The 20,338-nt window shown below is 36.1% G+C and overlaps 1 protein-coding gene across 2 annotated transcripts in view; it reads left to right on the top strand.

Moving 5' to 3' along the window:
• GPATCH2 (G-patch domain containing 2) overlaps positions 1 to 20,038 on the top strand; it is a 118,754-nt gene extending 98,716 nt beyond the window's left edge. For both annotated transcript variants that reach the window (XM_086878726.1, XM_086878725.1), the window contains 2 exons: positions 4,307 to 4,389; positions 16,344 to 20,038. In XM_086878726.1, the coding sequence (XP_086734852.1) occupies positions 4,307 to 4,389; positions 16,344 to 16,513 (253 nt within the window). In that variant the 3' untranslated portion in view covers positions 16,514 to 20,038. The remainder of the gene's footprint in view (positions 1 to 4,306; positions 4,390 to 16,343) is intronic.
• Positions 20,039 to 20,338: the final 300 nt, after the last annotated feature.

Raw genomic sequence — 20,338 nt, 5'->3', positions numbered from 1 at the left:
CTCTCCATTAGCTGAAGCATTCAGTGGTGATAAACTTGCAGAGTTCTACAGCCATCTGCAGGAATGCACTGATACTGTGGCAGAACAGGGTGTCACTGTTTACTGTGTGTTTCTTCCTCAGGTGAGAGATGTTAATAGCATTATAATGGATAGGCATGTATTGATCATTACCAATTCATGTAATTTTGGAATAGAAATCAGTCTTCTTGAAAACATTATTACATCATAATAATATGCTGTATCAGAGTTTTCAAGTTAGTGGACACAAATTTGATAAATACTGTTAAACAAAATATGTTCCTCCATACCTGCCTTCATTAATAAATTTTGTTTTGTTTTTTTACACCTGGGATGATAGTGAGTACAGAAGCAGGTAATAAACCAGAGAACTAGAACACATGTTCAGGAGTATCTGCTGTCCTACAGGCATTTTATTGTGTTTTTCTTCTCAGTGACTGGTGAACTTTTAACTCTGATAGGGGCAAGGGTGAAAACTACCAGTGAAAGAGTGAAGAACCCGTTGGGTCCTCAGTTGCTCAGTAGGTTTATTGCATTTAAAGCAGTTTAGCTGTAGGTTCCCATGCAGAACAAGATGTTTGTTTGGAGAATGTAGCCACATGACCCATGGACTGCAGAGGTCAGGGTAGATAAAAATCTGACATGGCCTGTTACAAAAGTCTTGGAGAGGTGAGTGTGTGTAACTGCTGAAAAGGCATTCATCCAAAATATTTGCCTGTGGAGCTATGAAAATTATGGAAAAACATTGTGTTGTATAGGCAGGTATATAAATGTTTGGGGAGCTTAAAGAGACAATTCTAGACATGTTACCATGGTAAGGGCAATTACCTTAATTACCTTGAGAGAAAGAAATTATAAAGGGACTGCCACTATTTAAGGAGGAAATAGCAAAGTTTCCATCAGAGGGAATGTTTCACAAAAATGCATAGATGCTTGTGAATTGCTTAATCGTTTGCATGTCATTGCTTCTATAAAAGTGTTTGCTTTATCAAATCTGTGGGGTTTATTTATGGGATTTAATAACTAAACTTTGTGGGGTTTATTTATTATTTCAGTAGGTTTTTTCTGTTATTTTTGTCACTGCCCTCCCAGTCTGTCTTCATTTTTGAGACTCTTATTTACCATGTAGAAAGGAGAATCTAAACACTGTGTGCAAGATGAAGAATGAATAAAAATTGACAGCAGCTTTTCCAGCATTTTGTCTAATACATTGAGGCATGACACAACAACAACAACAAAAATTCTTGGCGTGCTAGTGTAAGTTCACACCAGCCTGGCTTTTGCAGCCCTCTTATTTCCCTCTGCCACAACTTTGCCGCTGCTATGACACTTGCAGGCCTGCTCGGCCGTGGTGCAGCTGATGCCCTGTCCATGCTCATATTTTTCTTATTGACAGTGAGTGTTCTTGCCAAACGCCAGGGACCATAGTCACATCTGTTTGTCTCCTAAGCTTGTCTGAGGCTGCTTGGGAACACTTTTTATCCAGAGGGCAGCTTTAACTAGGCCTAATACTCTGAAAAGCCTCTATTTGTAAATGCATACAATGAGGCGACAAGTTCCTGTTGTCTTTCCTTAAAAATTATTCCATTTGACACTGCTTGCTCTAGTCCCTGTCACCAGCACGTCAAAAGCCAGGTTTTCAGGCAAGGTGGTCTTAACAAGTTTTATTTTTTCCCTAATAAAATGCCTAGCTTCCCTCCAGAGCACTATTTATAAATGATAGCTAGAAGCAAGCTAGGGGTAAGTAGAGAGAAGGCAGGCAAATAGCTTGCTTTCTTTCTGTAATCCACGCTCTTGTGATTTAATGCTAAGAAACATAATGCTGAACCTAGCCTGATTGAGGGTCAGAGTTCTCCCTACTTTATAATACCCCCATTACAGACATTTCAAAATGTACTCTGCAGATTCACAACTCTGCTTCTTTTTGTCTAACCTGCCAGTTCCAGAGCATTAATAGTTCTTGTCTGATGCTCTCTAAATAAATAAATAAATAAATAAGAGCTTTTTGTTTTGCTGTGATTTGCACTGGCAGAGAATATCAAATGTTAAGCCCTGGTGAAGACAAATGCAGCTTTACAATCGCAAGTTGGCTGAACATTCGACGGTAGTGGCCATCAAACTGGGTTTGACAAAGCTTAATTGGTGCTCCAGCATATTGTTATTTATTTGCGGTGTAGGGAATTTTTGACGACAACAAAGAAATACCCACTCTCACCTTGGCTGGTGAAGGGGTTGTTGTGATCGGCAAAGGCAAATGATTCATTTCTGCTGAAGGAACAAGGCTGCCTTTCAGACGTTCATTGATTTTAAATTAAAAAGTAACTGCTGTGTTCTACATGAAGGGTGACAACAATAACAAAGTAGTCCTTACTTAGTGTTATTTGTTGCAACTCCATTCCCTGTGCCTGGAGGAAAAGTGGGGAGACCCCAGTACCATAATCTTACAGATCAATAATCTAGATATCTCAATGTAGTGTAACAGATAATCAATTCTGGTAAAATAACTCAAATGCTGCTCACTGTTACTGCTGTGGCTCAGGTCTTCAAGTTCAATTGCCTGACTTTATTAATTTTTATCTTTCATCCTACTTGTATTCCTGGAGATTTTCTCCTTTTTTCATTCAGAAAACAAGAGTTTAACACTGTAGAACGTATAATTTATCACATGATTTATTCTGCATGTTTGATGCTAATGTTAAATACTGATCTGTTGGTGAACAGACATCTCAAATATCTTTTCTCTAATTACAGTTTCCCCATATTGTATCTAAATATTCATTTTCTTTATTGTACAATCAGTTATGAAAGGGTTACACTTCTTTATTTCTTTCTAAATTCAGAACTGAAAATTATCATCCTGGTAGTTTACTAGTTCAACTGTGTTGAGTTTCTGGATATTAAAATAGGATAAAATTTCATGTTGGAATTGCAAGGAGAGTGTGTCTTAAAACAGAGGTAAAAAAGTGTTTAAATAAAGGTTCACTGGGTGAAGCTAGAGTGCACTTTTCAGTGAAACATAAGTTTCTTGGAATATTTTATTATTTAAACACAGCACTGTGGTACTTGTTAATTTACTGTATCTTTTTGGAAGAAAAAAGAAAAGGATTTTACATTGTCATCTTGCTCATCAAGGCATTGTTGTCATTCTTTTACATTATTGAGCAGATCTGAGGTCTCTCAACAGTATATGACCATTTGTTATTCATTTAGAAGTAGCCCAGCTTTAAAAAGTTTATAAATGCCATAAAGGGTAAGTCATATATCCACACTGAAACCAGATCCCATGAGTGACAGTGTTACTATGCTGCAGTGGATTGTCAGATGCAATTTTCAGCTTGTAACTTTATCAAAATTCACTACACTTATGTGGAAGAAACACATTTCTCAGTTACATTTATAGATATATATTAAAATTGTGCAGTTCAGAATTTGCTGCATTTTCCCCCACTTCTGTTCTGGTTCTTTCAAAAAAAAAAAAGTCAGCTACAGATATTCAATTCAGCAGGCATTATGTATTACTTCATGAAAAATAATGACTGCAATTGTCCTTTGAGATACTTTTCCAAAAGTCAACAACTGAAAACTCCGAATTTACCATTTTCTGCCACACTGACTTCTGTTAGCTGGGTTTAATGCAATAGCATTTGCTTGTTTGCCATCCTCTGCATCTCCATCAATTTTCCAGTCTCCAAGTGGAACCTCAGTTGTTCAAGAAGCCTACTAGATACTGTGCTTCTGTGGTCTTCTCATGATTTCCCAGTGAATTAGAAGAGGATAAATTTTTATGCTACAAGTTTTTTTCATGCACCCTTGAAGAGTTTACTGTTTCATGTTTTCTCATTCATTCTTCATCTTACCTTAAAAAAAAATTGATAATATTTTCCATGTAATAAATGCTGCTCTGACAGTCAAGCATTACCAGCCAATTGATAACCTACAAACAGCATTGTGATCTCTTTAGATAATTAATCTTAGCTATTTTCCTGTCAGGAGCAACAGTGTTTTTGTTTTATGTTGAGCTAGAAAGATTGCCAGTTTTGAAAATTAAAAAGCATTCCCTTTATATTTATATTTATTCATCCCAGTAACAATTTATGATGCTGCATTTAGATACTGAGAGCTTGTCAACAAACATGATTATGTTTCGATATAAACAAGATTGGTGGCTTGACTGTGCAGCTTCATCTTGGTTGAGAATGTTTTGATATAGGTTCAGATTATACAAGCTGTGTATTTATGTGGCAGTTTTCTTCCTTTGTTAATAGTTTTCTCCTATAATTACTTGCAGGCAAACCAGTGTACATTTAGGATCATTGTGCATGGGAGACATCAAGCGGAGAAGGAAAGCTGCTCCCCTGCCAGGACCCACAGGTAACCAATTTTCCTGGGACAGAGCACAAACCACAAGATGTTAAATCTCTAAATACAAAGCAGTAGGTCAGTGACTTGGGGAAAAGCTTGATAAATTCAGTAACTTCCCATATAACTTCAGATATATTCTAGCCATATTTATTAATAAAGATTAAGAAATAAGTAGGCTCCCTCCATTCTCCCACAATCATTGCCAATTTCCAGTCCTTTGTAGCGCAGCACTTCTGTAAAGACAGTAAATCTTTTTTCATATACTGAGACAGCAAAGATTACTGCTTATGTCTCTTCAAACATTACAAGGGAAGAGACCTGAGGCGTCTTGTTTTCTGCATATGAATGCTCTAAAAACCCTGCACAATAAAGTTAGGATGTGAATTCTTGGGTAAACAATCGAAAATGTGGTGATAAAGCTGTGAAGCACAGCTTCAAAATTAGTGCTGTAGATTAAAAAGGAAGCACTTGGAAACACATTTCTGAAAGATTTTTGCAGATGTGAGGTCACAACCATTGGATGCATTTTGCTGATGTCACATCTGTGAAATGACTTTTTCAATACTTAGCAGTGATTTATAGCACTAATCAGTTTGTTGTATTAATTATATATGTGCATAGTGGAAGGATTAGGTTGTATGTGTGCCCATGTGAGCCTTTATATATATTACTAATATAGAAATCTGGATTTCATGTCCTAGTCATACATAAATTACTGCAGCAACATTTGCAGCACGTAGAATTTTCAAATATAATTCAAGTAGATGTCTTTAGAGAAGCCTAACTTGTATTCTAACTGAATTCCCCCTCCTGAAACTTCTTTGTTTCAAACCTCAGTGGCAGAAACAGACCAGGAATAATATTAAAAATGTTATAAAAGCACCTTAGTGGCAGCAGTATGAAAAGAAAGAGAATCTATGGGTCAGCTTCTAAGACTCTGAACATATGTGAACCAAGAAAGAAAAATACTTAATGGCTGAAGAGAGAATAATGTAATTATTTCTACAAGGTGATTTTCACTTCACAACTTTCAAGTACTAGAGGATGTCATTTTGTACTGAGAGGTTATCAAGTATCATGAAATTAATTTTATTATTCACTTTACCTTGGACTTTCAGCATTCAAAATTTTATTTTACAAGCTGGCTCTTCTGCATAACTTTGCAAAGCAAATATTTTGATGCTAAGGCAAATATGTGGTCATTCAATATTATGTGTCTATGTGTGCATGAACTCACAGTTTTGGCAATTGTTTTGCCCCAAAGTTTGCCTTTATATGAAGAGCAACAGAGAATAACAGTGGATTAAGGTATCACATGAAGTACCTTTTAACTGATTGCTTTCTTTTTCAAGTTCAAGGTAATTTTTTCAATTTTGTTGTGATCTGGAGGATTGAGAATTTTTTTTTATAGTCTTAGGAAAGTTTTTCTACACTTCATCCCTGTGAGTTTTTGAGCTAATAGAACCTTTGGTAAACATTGAATAAGCTTGTATCTATGTGTAGGTAATGTATAGCATTCTAGAGATTATTGACATTTTCTCAGAGGCTAGCCTTCCTACAGCTGAATTACTGTTTATCCATCACAGGCCTTGTTTTTTGTCAGTGTTCCATAGGATTTTATGAAAGAAGTGGGGTTTTCTTTTAGAATTAATATACATCTGGAAATTTGGATTAAAATAAGAGATTGCTTATTCAATTATTCTTTTTGTAGTAGTTTTAGTTAGCTAAGATATGGGAATAGAAGGGCTTGATTTTATGTAAAAGAATTTGTGAATTTCTTTCTTGAAAGAAAAAAAGGACAGAAGTTGTTAACATTAACAGAAGCTGGAAACTAAAAAAACATTCTCCTAACAATTATTCATATTTAATATCATTGCAAAACCTGAAAGGCTGTCTGTAAATGGCTCATGTATTGCAAATGTTTTCTTTACATGGACTGCAAAGTTTGATCTGAATCAATGTGTTGGTAAGAGTATTTTCTAAATTCTCATCTGCATTTGGAAAAAAATGCACTGGTAAAATAACTCTTGTAAAAATCTGCATAGTGCTGAAAATGAGTATTTATGCCTTTAGGTTCAGTAGTACTGATGAGAACGAGTGGTGATCCTAACGAGGTATCAAAACGCGTTCCCTGGGTTTGAGTCTCACAAGGGTAGCACCTGCTACTTTCAGACACCTTACAAAGCCAGACTTCTGTAGCAAACAGTGTGATTGGTCAAACATTTATTAATTGTGACAAGAACACCCAATTTATTTCAGTACTCCAGCTTATTTACTGCTCTTTCACCTTTGTATTTTGTATTGAAAAAGTAAAATGAATATTGATAGAGTTAGATATTGATTTCTAAATTTATAGCCTGTTCTCAGCCTGCAGTCAAAGTCACATACCAAAAGGTTTGTTTATATTAGTAACAAAGGATGTAGCTTTACTTGTACAGCACTGAGAAACTATTGAAGCACAAAAGTTTGAGCAGCACAGAGCATTTTATAGTTTCAAAAATGTCATTTCTAAAGGTGAAGAAAAGATGTGTTGAATAGCAGTGAAGAAAATGGGAGATAATATAAGCATGGATGGTTAGGAACTGACAATATTCAGATAAAGAAGTGTCATATTCCATCTTTTTTCCTAGGATAAATTTTCTATTTTGTGGATGTTTCATCTATCCCATATGTGTATTGTTAAACCTAAATAGTTAATTAATCAACTGAAAACTGGTACTAGTAAAAATTGATTACTTCCCACAATTGAAGTATGAGGTGTTGTACATTTTAAATGCTCTTTTTGCATGACTCCTTCCATGAAACCAATATTATTCCAGTGATTCTGTTCACATGTGAGAGCAGGTCATTCTCAATGACCTTCTGCCCCCTGTGACTACCTGAGTGGTAGAGCTGTTTCATGTGACACCCTGACATATTTCACTGCCGCAATACAGTGCTCTCAAATTTGTATAAGGACCTTTTAGACAAACTATTCCATTGTCATGGAAATAGCCCTACCAATACTGGGTCCAGTTTAATGAAAATAATAATAAAAATAGCAACCACAACAACAGCAACTAAAAGTTGCTAGAGAAAGAACATTCTTTGCAAGGTAGTGTTATTCTTGAAACACATGTACTGGGAATATTTGCAGTAATTTCAGTCTTAGATTATCTAGTTTAAGTCTCATATCAAACCAATAGGTGCTATGGAATTTTAGATACCATACACTGAATATGCATTTATCACAGTTCCTTTCTAATTGACTTTTCTGTACAGGATTTTTTGATTTTTATCATTTCCTGTTAAATCCCTGAGATATTTCAGATTTTTATTTTTTTTTAATAACAAACCTCTAAGTCTTAAATGTTGTGGAAAAGATCAAATTCTGCTTCACTTCTTGTATGTGTATGCCTTGTGAAAATTAATCTATTTCTATTTCTAAACAGTCTTTTTTCTTTGGTGTTGCATGGTGCGGTATACAGTTTGGAGCAGTGTTAAAAACCTTAAAAAGTTAATTATATGAAGAGAAAGCTATTTTGTAGTTAACATGTAGAAAATGTTTATATAAAATAGATAAATTACTATGTGTGTAATAGGCACTTTAATGCTTACCTTTTGCAAAAACAAATTTCAGATGTCATATTCTTTATCTAGTTGGCATGTTGCATGCACATGCTACACTTCAGGCTGGTCCTGATTGAAATGACCAAGTTAAAAGTCTCGTTTTAAAGAATGTGTTTTAATGAAAAATATGACAGTTTCTTAATTACAGCAGAAATACTGAGCACTGCTATAATGCCATCATGACTCACTTTAACAAGGTAATCAAAAGGGTACATGTTTTCATTCCTTTTTAAAAATTGCCAGTGGAACAGCTAAGCAAACTATTTTGCTGATGCTTAATATGTCAGTGATTAAAAATCAGACCTGAATATCTGCAGAACCAAAATGATGATTTGAAAAAGATTGTGATTACAGTGTGATAACAGAGGTGGCTGAGGCTAAGTTTGTGGTGAAGGTCAACTTAGTGTGATAGTTTCAGAGGAAAGGTAAACTTTTGGGTACTTGGATCAACGGACCATAAATTTCCAAAACTTTGGACAAACTACTATAAACCTATTTTCTTTTTAACTTGATACACTGCTTTTCTGTCTACCAACTGTACAGCTCTGTAGGGAGAAATCCCTTGTCACGGGGCAATACAAAATTGGCATGTTGTGAATTCTTTCATTGCACCATTTCTTACCCTTTGTCTGCCAAAGTCCTTCCTGGCATACACTTCATGGTGACTTGGGTGTCCAGCCCACAGACACTCATTTTTCTTTGGTTGGTATCTGCAGCAAGTTAAATTTTAGGGACTTCTTTTGTGTTTCTTTTGTTTCTTCTACCAAATTGTCTCACTAAACTAGAAGTTAAAAGATTGCAGATCGCCATCCAATATTGAAACCTGCTGTCCCTTCACAGCAAAAGGCTTTCTGTGTTGAGCTTGAGATGGCTAATTCAGGCAAAGCATCTTACATATAAGCACCAGAGTTCAGAAAGTTCACTAACAAACTTCAGAAGACCTACAATTCAACCAGAACAAGCTTATCTTGGAAAGTTGCTGATGCGTTTCTGGTGATCTAAAGAGAAGACTGTATATTCTACAGGCTGTACACAAAGCCAAGCAGAAACATTCAGATTGATAAGGATGACTGTACCTGTCTTTTCTAAGTGCTGTTGTCTTCTGAAATGTGGAAGCTTCAAAAATAATTCCCTGAATTACTCTGGGAGTCTTTCCTAAGATAGCTGTTTCTGGTTATGGAAACCATTCAAATTGCTTCTCCTGGGAGCTGAACTTCATGATCCTTATGGGTCCCTTCCAACTTGAGATGTTCTGTGATTCTGTGGATTTTTTGGTTTCATTTTCAAGAACCGTAAACCAGCTGACCAGAGAATATAACTAATGAGAGCACCCTTAGTATAGTGGAAATTTGGTGGAGAAAAAAAGGCTAAATCAGGCATTATTTTCAAGTTTCAAAGGTATGTTTCATTAAACAGTTGTACACTTGAGGACTATCTTTGAGTGAAACGAAGATGTCAGTAGAGAGGTTTATCCTCAAGGGCAGTTATATGCTCTGCAAGTTCTGCACATTCTCTGCCAGATATCATAATAAAATGGAGCCACCTCCTTTTTATCTGCAGTTTGTTAGAACATCACCTTCCTCAGATGGGCAAATGTGGCTTTCTTAGAACTCAACCAATAAAAAAAGTACCTGATATTTTTGTCCGTCAGTTTTAGGTTGGTAATTACAAAGGATTTTTGTTAAAATACCAATGGTTTGGCAGTTAAAATGTGTATTTTTTCCTCAGTCAAGATAACTTCTTATCCCAGCTCTCCACAACAACCTCTCAGTTGCTGGTGACTAGGTTTTCTTTCTTCTGAGAGAATAGGGAGCACCTCTGCAAACAGTCTCTGGTAGAGGTTATGAAAGAAAACACTTTTCTTAAAGGTTTTTCAGCATATGATTCACTTTTTGAATAAGGAAGGAGGTCTGTGCCTAAACCTGATAGGTTTATGTAGAACTTTGGCACTTTGGAGGAATAAAAATATCTGTTTACCATGTGAGAAAATAAAATTCATTGATCAGGTTTCTAGTGCAGGCAAGATTTCTGTCTTTCTGTAAAAGCCTTGCAATTGGTGCAAAAGATGAAAGAAATAAAACCTATTGTACATATGCTGGATTTCACAAAGAAAATTTTTGCTCTGGATTTCCACTGGGTTTCATTGTAAGGCTGCAAGTCTTTCTGTGAAAACAAGGGAATGCTTATCAGATGGGATTCATTTTGATGAATTTTGTGAGGTTTATACAGAACTTTGGAATGTCCCCCAGTGAGAATGCTTCTTCCAAAGTGCCATCCATTGACAGTGTTTCTGTCATCAAAGACAAGGCATAAAACAAAGACCTTCTTCGGGCTGAAGTGAAAAGACAGTTCTGGGTATTCAAGAGATTCCCCTTGCAGAGGAATAAATGGCAGTCTAAAAATACCAACTCTTCCAACCAATTTTATAGCAGCAAAACCTGAATGGGGAGGAAGTTTCACTCCACACACAGCTTAATCCAATAAGGAATGAAAGGAGAAGAGCACCTGCAAATCCAGTTCCAAGTGATCTGTGTTTCTGGATAACCAGTTGTACCTAAAATTCAGTGTCACAATCTTCATTGGTGCGTGAATTTATGTTTGTATGTTCGGGAGAGCTGAAAAGAGATTTAAATCTAGAGTCTGTGCTTCCATATAAGGTGTGTTTACCCAGGCCACATTTAATACCCCTTGAGATGGGGTAGTAGGAATGAAACTATGGCAGGGCAGACATCAACAAAACTCTGCTGTGCATACAGGATAAATACAGGGGCTTCCAGCATCTGCTGAAGTCATAGCTATGTCCCCTCTGCTATTCTTAGCTCTCTGTTAGCTAGAATAAAATTCAATGCAAGCAGACTCACCTGAATATAATAATTCTAAGATTATTCTTTAGACAGTCTTAGATAGCTCTGTGAGAGGGATGTGTAAAAGTCTGGTGAAATAATGCAGTCTCTAATATTAGCTAAATAATTTTCATACCATTCTCATAGCTGAGTTGTTTTAGTTTTGGTTTGGTTTTTTGTGTTTTTTTAGTAGGTACACAGCCATATGTACTGAATTTTGAAAACCACTGTGGGTAGTGAGTTTTAAAATCACCATACAGCTGTTGGCTGTGCTTCTGAAGCTGTGTCTGTGCAATTACCCAAAACAATTTTAAGAACATAAACATCTAGGCACTCTGATTCCCATTTTGCTAGTTAGAGAAAGCTGGCATAAAAAGATAGACTACAGCAATGTATTATTCTGATTACTTTCCTTATGTATCAGGATCAGTCCCTACTGGTCTGAGCTCATTTGTCTGGTGAAGAGTCAGAAAAGAAAAAGAATAGATGAAATATTAAATGCTTTCAGAAAATGAGGGGGTAAGTACACCAGCTTTTAAAGAGAATCAGCATGTATCATTTCTGCTTCCATTGGCTGTTTATCCAACATCAATACAACACTTTAGGAGCCAAATTACTAAACAAGCTGCCAATTAGGCTTGCAGTCAGCTGGATAGATTAGTGGCTAAGAGAGGCAGATACAAGATTTTCATCTCTTGAGCCAATTACGCAAGTGAATTACCATCCACAATGCTCCTTGGAAGATTTGAGGTAGAAAGACTGACTCTGCTGTGATAGACATAAGTGGGATCCAGGGTAGGGGGTAAGGGTTAGCAGGCCATGTATTGCAAAAATTACCCAAGCAAAAAGAGATCCTTCTAGGAAAGGATTTAAAGGATTTAAGGCTGCTGGGAGCGATAGAAGAGGAAATAATAGTTGTGGTATGCTCTGAGAAGGCATTGCTGCTGTTCTGCTCACAAGTCTTAATCATACCAAAGCAAGATGAAAGGGCAAGACTGTATTTATGTACAGTGTCATTTTCTCAGAACTGTTTAAAACCCCGTTTTCTTAACATCAAGAAATAGTTTGGTGGCCAGAGATGAAATTACTTCACTATGCCTTCATTTGTTTCTTACAGCTTTGGGGGGGGTTGAGAGGGGAAAAAAGAAGCACAACAAAAAACCCACACATTTTCTTAAATAAGGGTTATCTGAGAGCTTGATCCTAGCTGTATTCTGGTTTTATTCAGCCCAATATAAGCCAAACATGCTTGATGTTAGTCTTATCCAGAAACTGGACATACAAATAAATACTGTCACAATAGTGGTTTATGAGGTCACAGCTCCTTTATTATTCTATAATAAATTATAACTTCAGTGATGAGCTTTGAATTTGTAGAAGCATTTTGCAAATAAAATGGGTCTGTCGAATCAAAACTGTTCATAGGCTCATTTGTTTCCTGCTGACAATGTTGTACACTGGTGTAACATTGTTTCTTAAATATGAAACAAATTTAAAAGCTGAACTTTTGCAAGCTGCTGTATCCAAAAATGATTAAACAGATGTGGAGCCTGCAGCAGCATTAGACCTCTGATCTGATTTTAGCTTACAGATGGAATTAAATTAATTCATGGCAATCACTGTAAAATCAAGGGTATGGCACTGAATGCTAGTGTACTGTTTAACCAGGACATACCTGTCTCAACAGCTGTTTAGAAAAAATTACATATCTTTATTTTTCACTGAAACCTGTCTTTAATGCCATCGTAAGTATCATACCAACATTAAACAAATGTGATGAGTTTTTTGCTTTTCACTTCCCAGTTTTGTCACTTACTACTCACAGATTTCATATTCCATGTATGTAAGGTCATATGCATAAAAAATGTAGACCTTGAAGTGTGTCTATTCATATACACAAAAATTTTAGGACTGTCCTTTTTTTCTTTCAGCTGGCAGTATTGCAGAGAGAAGGAACATAAGCTGAGGGTATTTTACAGTGCTGTCTTTTCAAGCAAATTACTGTACCTTAATGTTTGTTCCTCCCTCATATAATGGCTGCCTCTTCTACATGCAGACACTCATCTGGTAGATCAGGAACCAGTTGTTAGGGTTTCTAAAAACATTTTTAGTCTGCTGAGAACAAAAGGTGTACTGCACAGGAGATTCCTACAAATTATTAGTGCAGAGACATCCTTGTAACTCTTGGAAACCTCATACAGCAATAAAATTAGAAAAGCAAATCCTCGCTTTTTTTAAAAAACTTCTTTTTTTTTTTCAATAATCTGATTCTGCATAGTTATTTTTTGTGGGACAGCACAATGGATTGGTTTTGCTCTTGCTCCTGGGTGGGTCAAGACTGAACACATCCCAGAGGTAGCACAGCCCTTTTCAAGGCCATGTGCTTGGACCATTCTCTCTAACAGGCCCTACTGGCTAGTCCAAGAAGTGCCATAGGCATGAATTAAAAACTGAACTTGAAGATGAATATTGCAAGGACAATTACTGCTTTTAATTAGAAAATAAAAGCCCAAAGCACAGGAATGGGGGTCAGGGGAATAGCACAGAGTGTAACATGATTTTTAAGAGCTTTCCCCCATCATGCAGTCTATCAGCAATGCAAATGTTGGGGGTTTTTTCCAACCTGCTGATTGCACGTGAAATTGAGAGAGGGCAATACCACTATCTGTATTCTTTGGACTCAAGCAAAATATGTTGCATTACAGATAAATTTTTCAAGTGATGGGTGAAAAATTGCAGGAATGTTAAAGGCAGACAGACATAGATAGTATTCATATAAAAACTAACTATACTGCAATAGAATGGCCAGGGTATATTAAATATTTTCCACAATTCAAATAAAAGCAATCTGTATTCACCTCATTTATGAGAAGGAGTAATTAGTCAATTAGTAATAGAGGAAAGATGGGTGGGGTTTTTGTTTTGCTTTATTCTTACTGCAGTACAAAGCCTCCAAACACATCATCTTTTGGACACTGTATGTTGTTTGTTTGTCCAAAAGTAGGTTGTGAAACCCAAGTTTATGGTGGCTTCTCTTTTCTTTCTTTTTCTTTTTTCTCCTTTTTTTTTTACTTGATGATATAGAAGAGTAAAACAGGGCTCTTAGGGAGAGCATGTGTTTTAATAGGAGATAGAAAAGTACGTACAGTGGAGGGGAAAATAGTTAGCGCATACACATTCTAGAAGTACTTGTGTGGCTTTAATAACAAATTATTCCAATTATGCTGTCATGGAAAAACAATACTGAAATGCTTCTAAAGGTATCAAAAATAGAAGCACCAGTTTACTAAATAACGTGTCTGGGTACAGAGTGTCCTTTCATATATCTTCTTTGTGAGGTTCCTCTGGCTGTCTCATGAATTGAAATTCATATAGAAAGATACATCTGTTACAGGAAGAGGTCTGTGGGTTTTTCCCCTGAATAGACTAAAATGAAAAAGCTGTTTATGTTGTCTCAGGCTATACCTTGCTTACTGTTCCAGCAGCATTGCTGGCTCTGCCTAGGCAGCGTTATGAACGGTTTCATGTTTCCAGGTTTTAGGTGTCATAAAATACACTCTTGTGCTTGCTCTTTCCTGCTTGGCAGGTCTGTTGGATCTCTCTTCCCCTTGAAGTTTTCCCCTTAATTGTTCCACAAATATTTACTGGAATGGTTCTTCATTTCTTACCATCACTTCTTACAAAAAGTGGACCAAAACACACTTCCCGGGTTTTACCTGCGAAGCGTACCAGAACTCTCGTTAAACAGTACTCCTTCTTCTTTCCCTTTTTTTTTTCTCTTGAGCTAGAAAGTATAACTGGGAAGGTTGCAAAGCCTGTGTTGTGTATGTCAGGCAGTGCCAGGGACTCGTTTGTATGAAAATTGCCTCTGCCTCTGGGGGTCTGAAAAGAAAGGAAGTCTTGGACCTTGAATTTTGTGCTGGTCAGTTCAAGAGAAACCCTCTTGGGACTGAAGGCTGCTGACTTAAAAGCCTCTATTTTAAGCCTAGCATTAAGCATAGCTTCAAACCAGTATTAAAGGATGCCTTCCCTCAATGCACTCCTTTTTTTCTTTGACTCAGGGACTGAGATACTAGAAAGCAGTCTGCCTTTTATGTAGCTAGTGTTTTACTGAGTATGAACAGCTCTATAGTGGATAATGTTGGAGTACTGTAAATTCATCATCACAGTCATCATGAGGTTTTTAATGTGCACCTCTCATTTTCAATTTCTGTCTGTGTAGGCAGTTTCCACTGTGGGACCTTGCTTTTTGTGTGTGTGTGATAAATAAGGCTTTTTAGAAGCTCATGTTCAACTTTTAAGTTAATATAATGATAAGGCAGCTGCTTGTCAATGTACGTTCTTGGCTGAAGATATTGTAGTCTCCAAAAACTCAAAATCACAGTCTTCTAGTACAGTATTTTTCAAAAAGTACCAGGCATAATAAATAGGTAGAAAATGAAACAGATAGTTTTGAAGGTATCTGTTGGCACATTGAGGGGTTTTTTATTTGTTATTGGGGCAGGGAGATATTGAATAATGCTGAAAACAAAATCCAGCTATCTATGTGCAACTGCTTGTGTTCAAAAACTTCAAAAGTCCTTTTTAAAACTGTTTGTATGTTGGAAGTTGATAAATTTTAACACATATTCTTGAAATAAATATCCCTTGCACAAGATGCTTATATTTAGAAGGCTTATCCATGCATTATCTCCAAACTCTGGCTTGGGGAGTTTGGTTGATGAAAGGGGAAAAACTGCTTTGTTATTTTGACTTCACTATTTATTTTTTTTTTTAATGATGCATTAATTGGGGAAAAAAAGCCCTTTCTTTTTAAAAAAAATCTGTTATACAAAAAAATATATACTAACACTTGCAATATTGGTGCTCTTTTCTGTGGTAATTTCGATGCTTAGAAGAAGAGAATGTAAACAACACTTAGCAAAATTGAAAACAATGAAAGTAACCTTGTACATATCAAATCTCACGATGTTCAGTAAATGAGAAACTAAGTAGAAGTACTGCTGAATTTGAGTGGTTGACCACCTGTCTGTACTGTTTCTATAACAGCTATAATTGTTTAATCAGAACTTATTTATTGGGTTTTCTTGAAGAAGATCATTGATAAATATTGCTAATAACAGAGTGATGGTCATGTTACTATGATGTGTCTCAGTAACTGCATAGGACTAGAAATTCATGTGATCTTGACAGTGTACTGGTAGACATCTGCAGGTGATTAATATTCTTTGAGGCTGATGTGAAATCCACTGTATTGCAATATAATATGGCAATATATGTCATATGTAAAAACAGAATGAACCTTCAAAAGCATTAAAAATAAAAGCATAAGACTGTATTATTTAGAATCATATACAGTCAAGAGGTCAACATGCACAAAGACAGCCTGTTCTAGAAACCTGTTAGATGAATTAGGAGAATAAGAAGGTTTAAAGGTTTACGGGAGATTATCCTGCTCTTCTCCACATGGCAGGCAGTGCTGATTAATGCTGTGTATTTCTTTAATCTCAGGGTTTGTAGGTGAAAACACCCAACCAATCCCAGAAAACAACATTGGGAACAGAATGCTTCAGAGTATGGGCTGGACCCCAGGCACGGGCCTTGGACCAGACGGCAAAGGGATAGCAGAGCCCATACGAGCCGTCCAGAGACCCAAAGGACTTGGACTTGGATTTAGCTGACAGAGACAAAAATAAAGCTCCAAATTAATTTAAAAAGGAAAAAAAAAAAAAAAAAAGAAAAGAAAAAAATGGCAAACATATTACTTGTTGTGATTGGCAAATCCAGATTTTCTTCTCTCAGAGATGGCTGAAGCTTCACACCAAGATCCACCAGCTGCAAGGTACAGCCGCAGTGACAGAACCGGCATTCGAGTCTAACTTCATAATGGTGCTAAAATGTACAAAAACCTCTACTTTTTTATTTTCTGTCGTCTTAAGGTTTGTATTAAGCATAAAATTGCATAAAATTCAGTATATTCACTTTTTTTTGTAAAAGCTTCTGACACAGGAGGTTTTAGTATATAAGTAAATTTTGTTTTGTAAGTGTAATTTCATCTCAAGAGCCTTGATAAGATTTGTTGAGGAAAATGGAATTTTTACAGCTATTGTGGCTTCCCCCTTTTCAGGCAAAGTTTCCAAACCTGGTATTTATAGTGTTTAACAATATTTGAGTATAAGCTGTCATTATGGCCATACTACATACATGTTTCCCACTGGAAGGTGATATGGTACACAATTTTGTCTAAGAGCCTGAAGAACAGCTTTGTTGTCATAGGAATGCCATTCCAACGCCATTTTCTGGCAATGTATTACTGTCTTCCACATTCAAGCTGAAAAGAAATGTTTTTATACTTGTTTTTACATTTATGAAATTATCTTTCCTCAGCAAATATTGTACAAAGTTAAAGTTTACTCTGACTTTGGATTTCCCTTCATATTAATAATCCTCAGTGTTGCCACATTTAAGAATAGTTTGAGCTTTGAAACAGGAAATTGTATTTTAGGGATGACTATTTCAGTGTTTTTCTGGGGTTTGGCAGATTTTAAACAATGCAGTGTTCAACATGGTGTTAATGTTTGGCTTGTGACCGTGCTGTTGCCAATGAGCCACAACCTTTAAGGATCATGAACAGAAAAAGGGCAAGGAGAAGCAGGATTAGGATGGAGGAAAGGAAGGAAAAAGATACTTTGATGGCATCTCACAAATCTAAGCTAGCAATTTAAAATCAAGAGGGATCATTAAGTGTTTTAATCAGTATCCTAATGTATCTAATGTCAGCAGAAGCAATTTCATTAAGCACCAACCAATCAAGCTCCTAGGGTACTTATTAGTGTGCTGGATAAAACAAATTCCACTTTAAAATTAAATGATAGGGCTGAAGGAAAATGTTTTTCAGATGGACTGAGGAGAAAATCCTGCCCCTCTCACCACCCATGCCTGTAGTAGCTGGCAATATTTGCCCTCACTGCAGAAGGAACAGGATTTGATTCTCTAGTCTTTTTTCCTTCAGGAGGATGATCTCCCTTCCACAGCTCCCACGCTGCAGAGAAAAATACTTAGTTCCAGATGCTTGCAAAGATATTTCTTTAGGATAAAAAGAGCACAGCTTTGTTCATGCAACTGTGAAATATAGTGATTAATTTTAAGACGTGTTGTTATTACTTTCCTTTTTCTCGCAGCTTCACCCGTTTTTCCAAGAAAATAGTAGCAGGAAGAGAAATACCAGCAGCATTATGGCATTAAATTTTCTTAAAAGAAATGTTCATACTTTCCAGTGTGATTACTGTCAGTTTGGGGATGTTGTTTCACTGTACCACCATAGTGTAGAGATTACAGACTAGCACCTAATGTTGTTTTTATGTTAGTTGAATGTACATGTTCTCTGAGTTTCAGGAAGACTATTTATTGCTGTTTAAATACTTTATATTATTGTGTGGTTTGACTTTTTAAAATTATAGGAAATTTTAAACATAATTGGGATTTATACAGCAAAACATACACTTTTTATTGTAAAGTTTTGGGGCATAGTATGATGTGAGTTCAAATATCTCTTGCACAACTGAACTTGGTTAAATACATTCCATATCTGAAGAATTTCAAGGCCACATAATTGCAAAGGGACAAGAGCCTGGAATTCCACAGCTGGCAGAGGTGCCCAATTGTGTGTTACTACAAATAATGAGTTTCCGTGGCTTGCACCTGTTTTGTCAGTGCCATGCACTCCTGAGAGCAAGTGAACTCTGAAAACCTTTTTGTTTTGTACACTACAATCAGAAATCCCTTTAAATCATTTTCAACATGTGAATTGCATAAGTGAATCTTTTAAGATGTGTTTGTTGTAGCTCTATCTGAAGAACTGTGAAGGAATACTCAGTCTGTTAAAATTCCAGTGTTTTGCTTTAGTTCCAACACCTGCATGTCTTGGACTGGAAGTATGGCACCTATAACACTTCTCTGAAGTATTTCTGTGCAATTTACCATAGCAGTAGTTTCTCAAGAAATAAGTGTAGAGCTCCAAAAGTACTTTGAAGTGTTTCCTGTTTTTCAAAGGTAAGAGGGAAATAATGGATACATGTTGAGGGAAAACATCTTTAGCTCATTCAGCTCTTTTTTCATGCATTCCTACAGGTGCAGTGAAGCAGCCAGCCTAGTAGACAGTCATAATGGAAGAGCTATGTAATCAGATTTAAAATCTTACAGGTTTTTGCTTTAAATCAGCCTTTTAGTGAGAATCTACTAGACATTAAGTTTAGATAAACTGGTTTTGATATAGATACACTTTGTTTTTCCCAGGTGTTATCAATAGATGCCACAGCTGACAGTATACTTCATTTGCTAGAAGCTGTAGAACAAAGTGATTTATTAAAATATCTTAATGTAGTGTTTTGAGATATTTTCTGTGCAGTAAAAATTCTCATTCTGACTCACACTGTGATTTTGTTTTCATTTTTCCACATCTCACAGGATTGGTTTTAAAGATCACTAGTGTGATTTTGCATAGTTAAAGCTAGTGTTAAGAAACAAAACAGAAATTAATTACAGGGTTTTTTTTCTTTTTTTTCTAGGACATTGCAATGTTATTTGGCTTTGAAACAGGTCAAAATACTTGGATTTACTGTTCATTTTCTTCAGATATTTCTATGTCTAACCTGCAATCATACTATGATACCTGCTATAAAGCTGGCACACATTATTTTAAAATACATATACAAGTTTTTTCTTAAATAATAATTCTTCATGCCTGTGACACTGAAGTTTTTGCCTACATAAATAAGTATGGGATCATCTTGTATCTAAAAGTTGTCATCCATAACTTGCCAGATTCTTTCCATTTGAATATTTGAATCAGTAGCTCAGCTGTTACCATAATATTCTTCCTCTGAAGAATGTTTAGTGAAGAGACATTGCCTATTATCAGCACTGCGTTTTGCTACATGTTCCATGGTGTCTCAAAGTTCTGTGAATTGAGCCATTAAATGTTAATAAAAGAAACCCATGAGCAGTATCTTATTTCTATATAAATATTTGTCAAAGTCAGAGAAGCATTATCAATATGCTTGTTTTAACAAGTTTGTCCCTTCATTTGTCTTTCTGCAATTAGGTCGATAATGGGTGTAGAGCATCAGTAAATAGCTAAATGATATGTATAGTACGCTTTGCTTTAACAACACAAATGCAAGATGAAATAAAATAAATAGACTCAATTCCTCGTGGGCTTTGTATGTTCTTTTCTTTAAACTGCCCTTTTCAGTAGTGTTGTTATTGCACAGGTGAGTACAAAAATGTGCTGTTTCTGGAAATATAATTAAAGTGGCTAATGTAGTGTACCAAGCAAAGGCATACTATGTTAAGCTATTACACTGCCTTTTATGTACCTTTTTACTAGTTCTTCTTTCCTAGCTTATTATCCCACTGAAGAGGTTACACCACAATGTCAGGAAATGTCTCGTTTAAGATGTTTGTTATCATATTCTTGTAAGACTTCTAAGTACAAGTTCCCTTCA

This window comes from Cyanistes caeruleus, chromosome 2 (genome assembly GCF_971803275.1).
Source record: "Cyanistes caeruleus chromosome 2, bCyaCae1.hap1.1, whole genome shotgun sequence".
Classification (NCBI taxonomy): domain Eukaryota; kingdom Metazoa; phylum Chordata; class Aves; order Passeriformes; family Paridae; genus Cyanistes; species Cyanistes caeruleus.
This window is presented reverse-complemented; position numbering and strand designations above follow the sequence as displayed.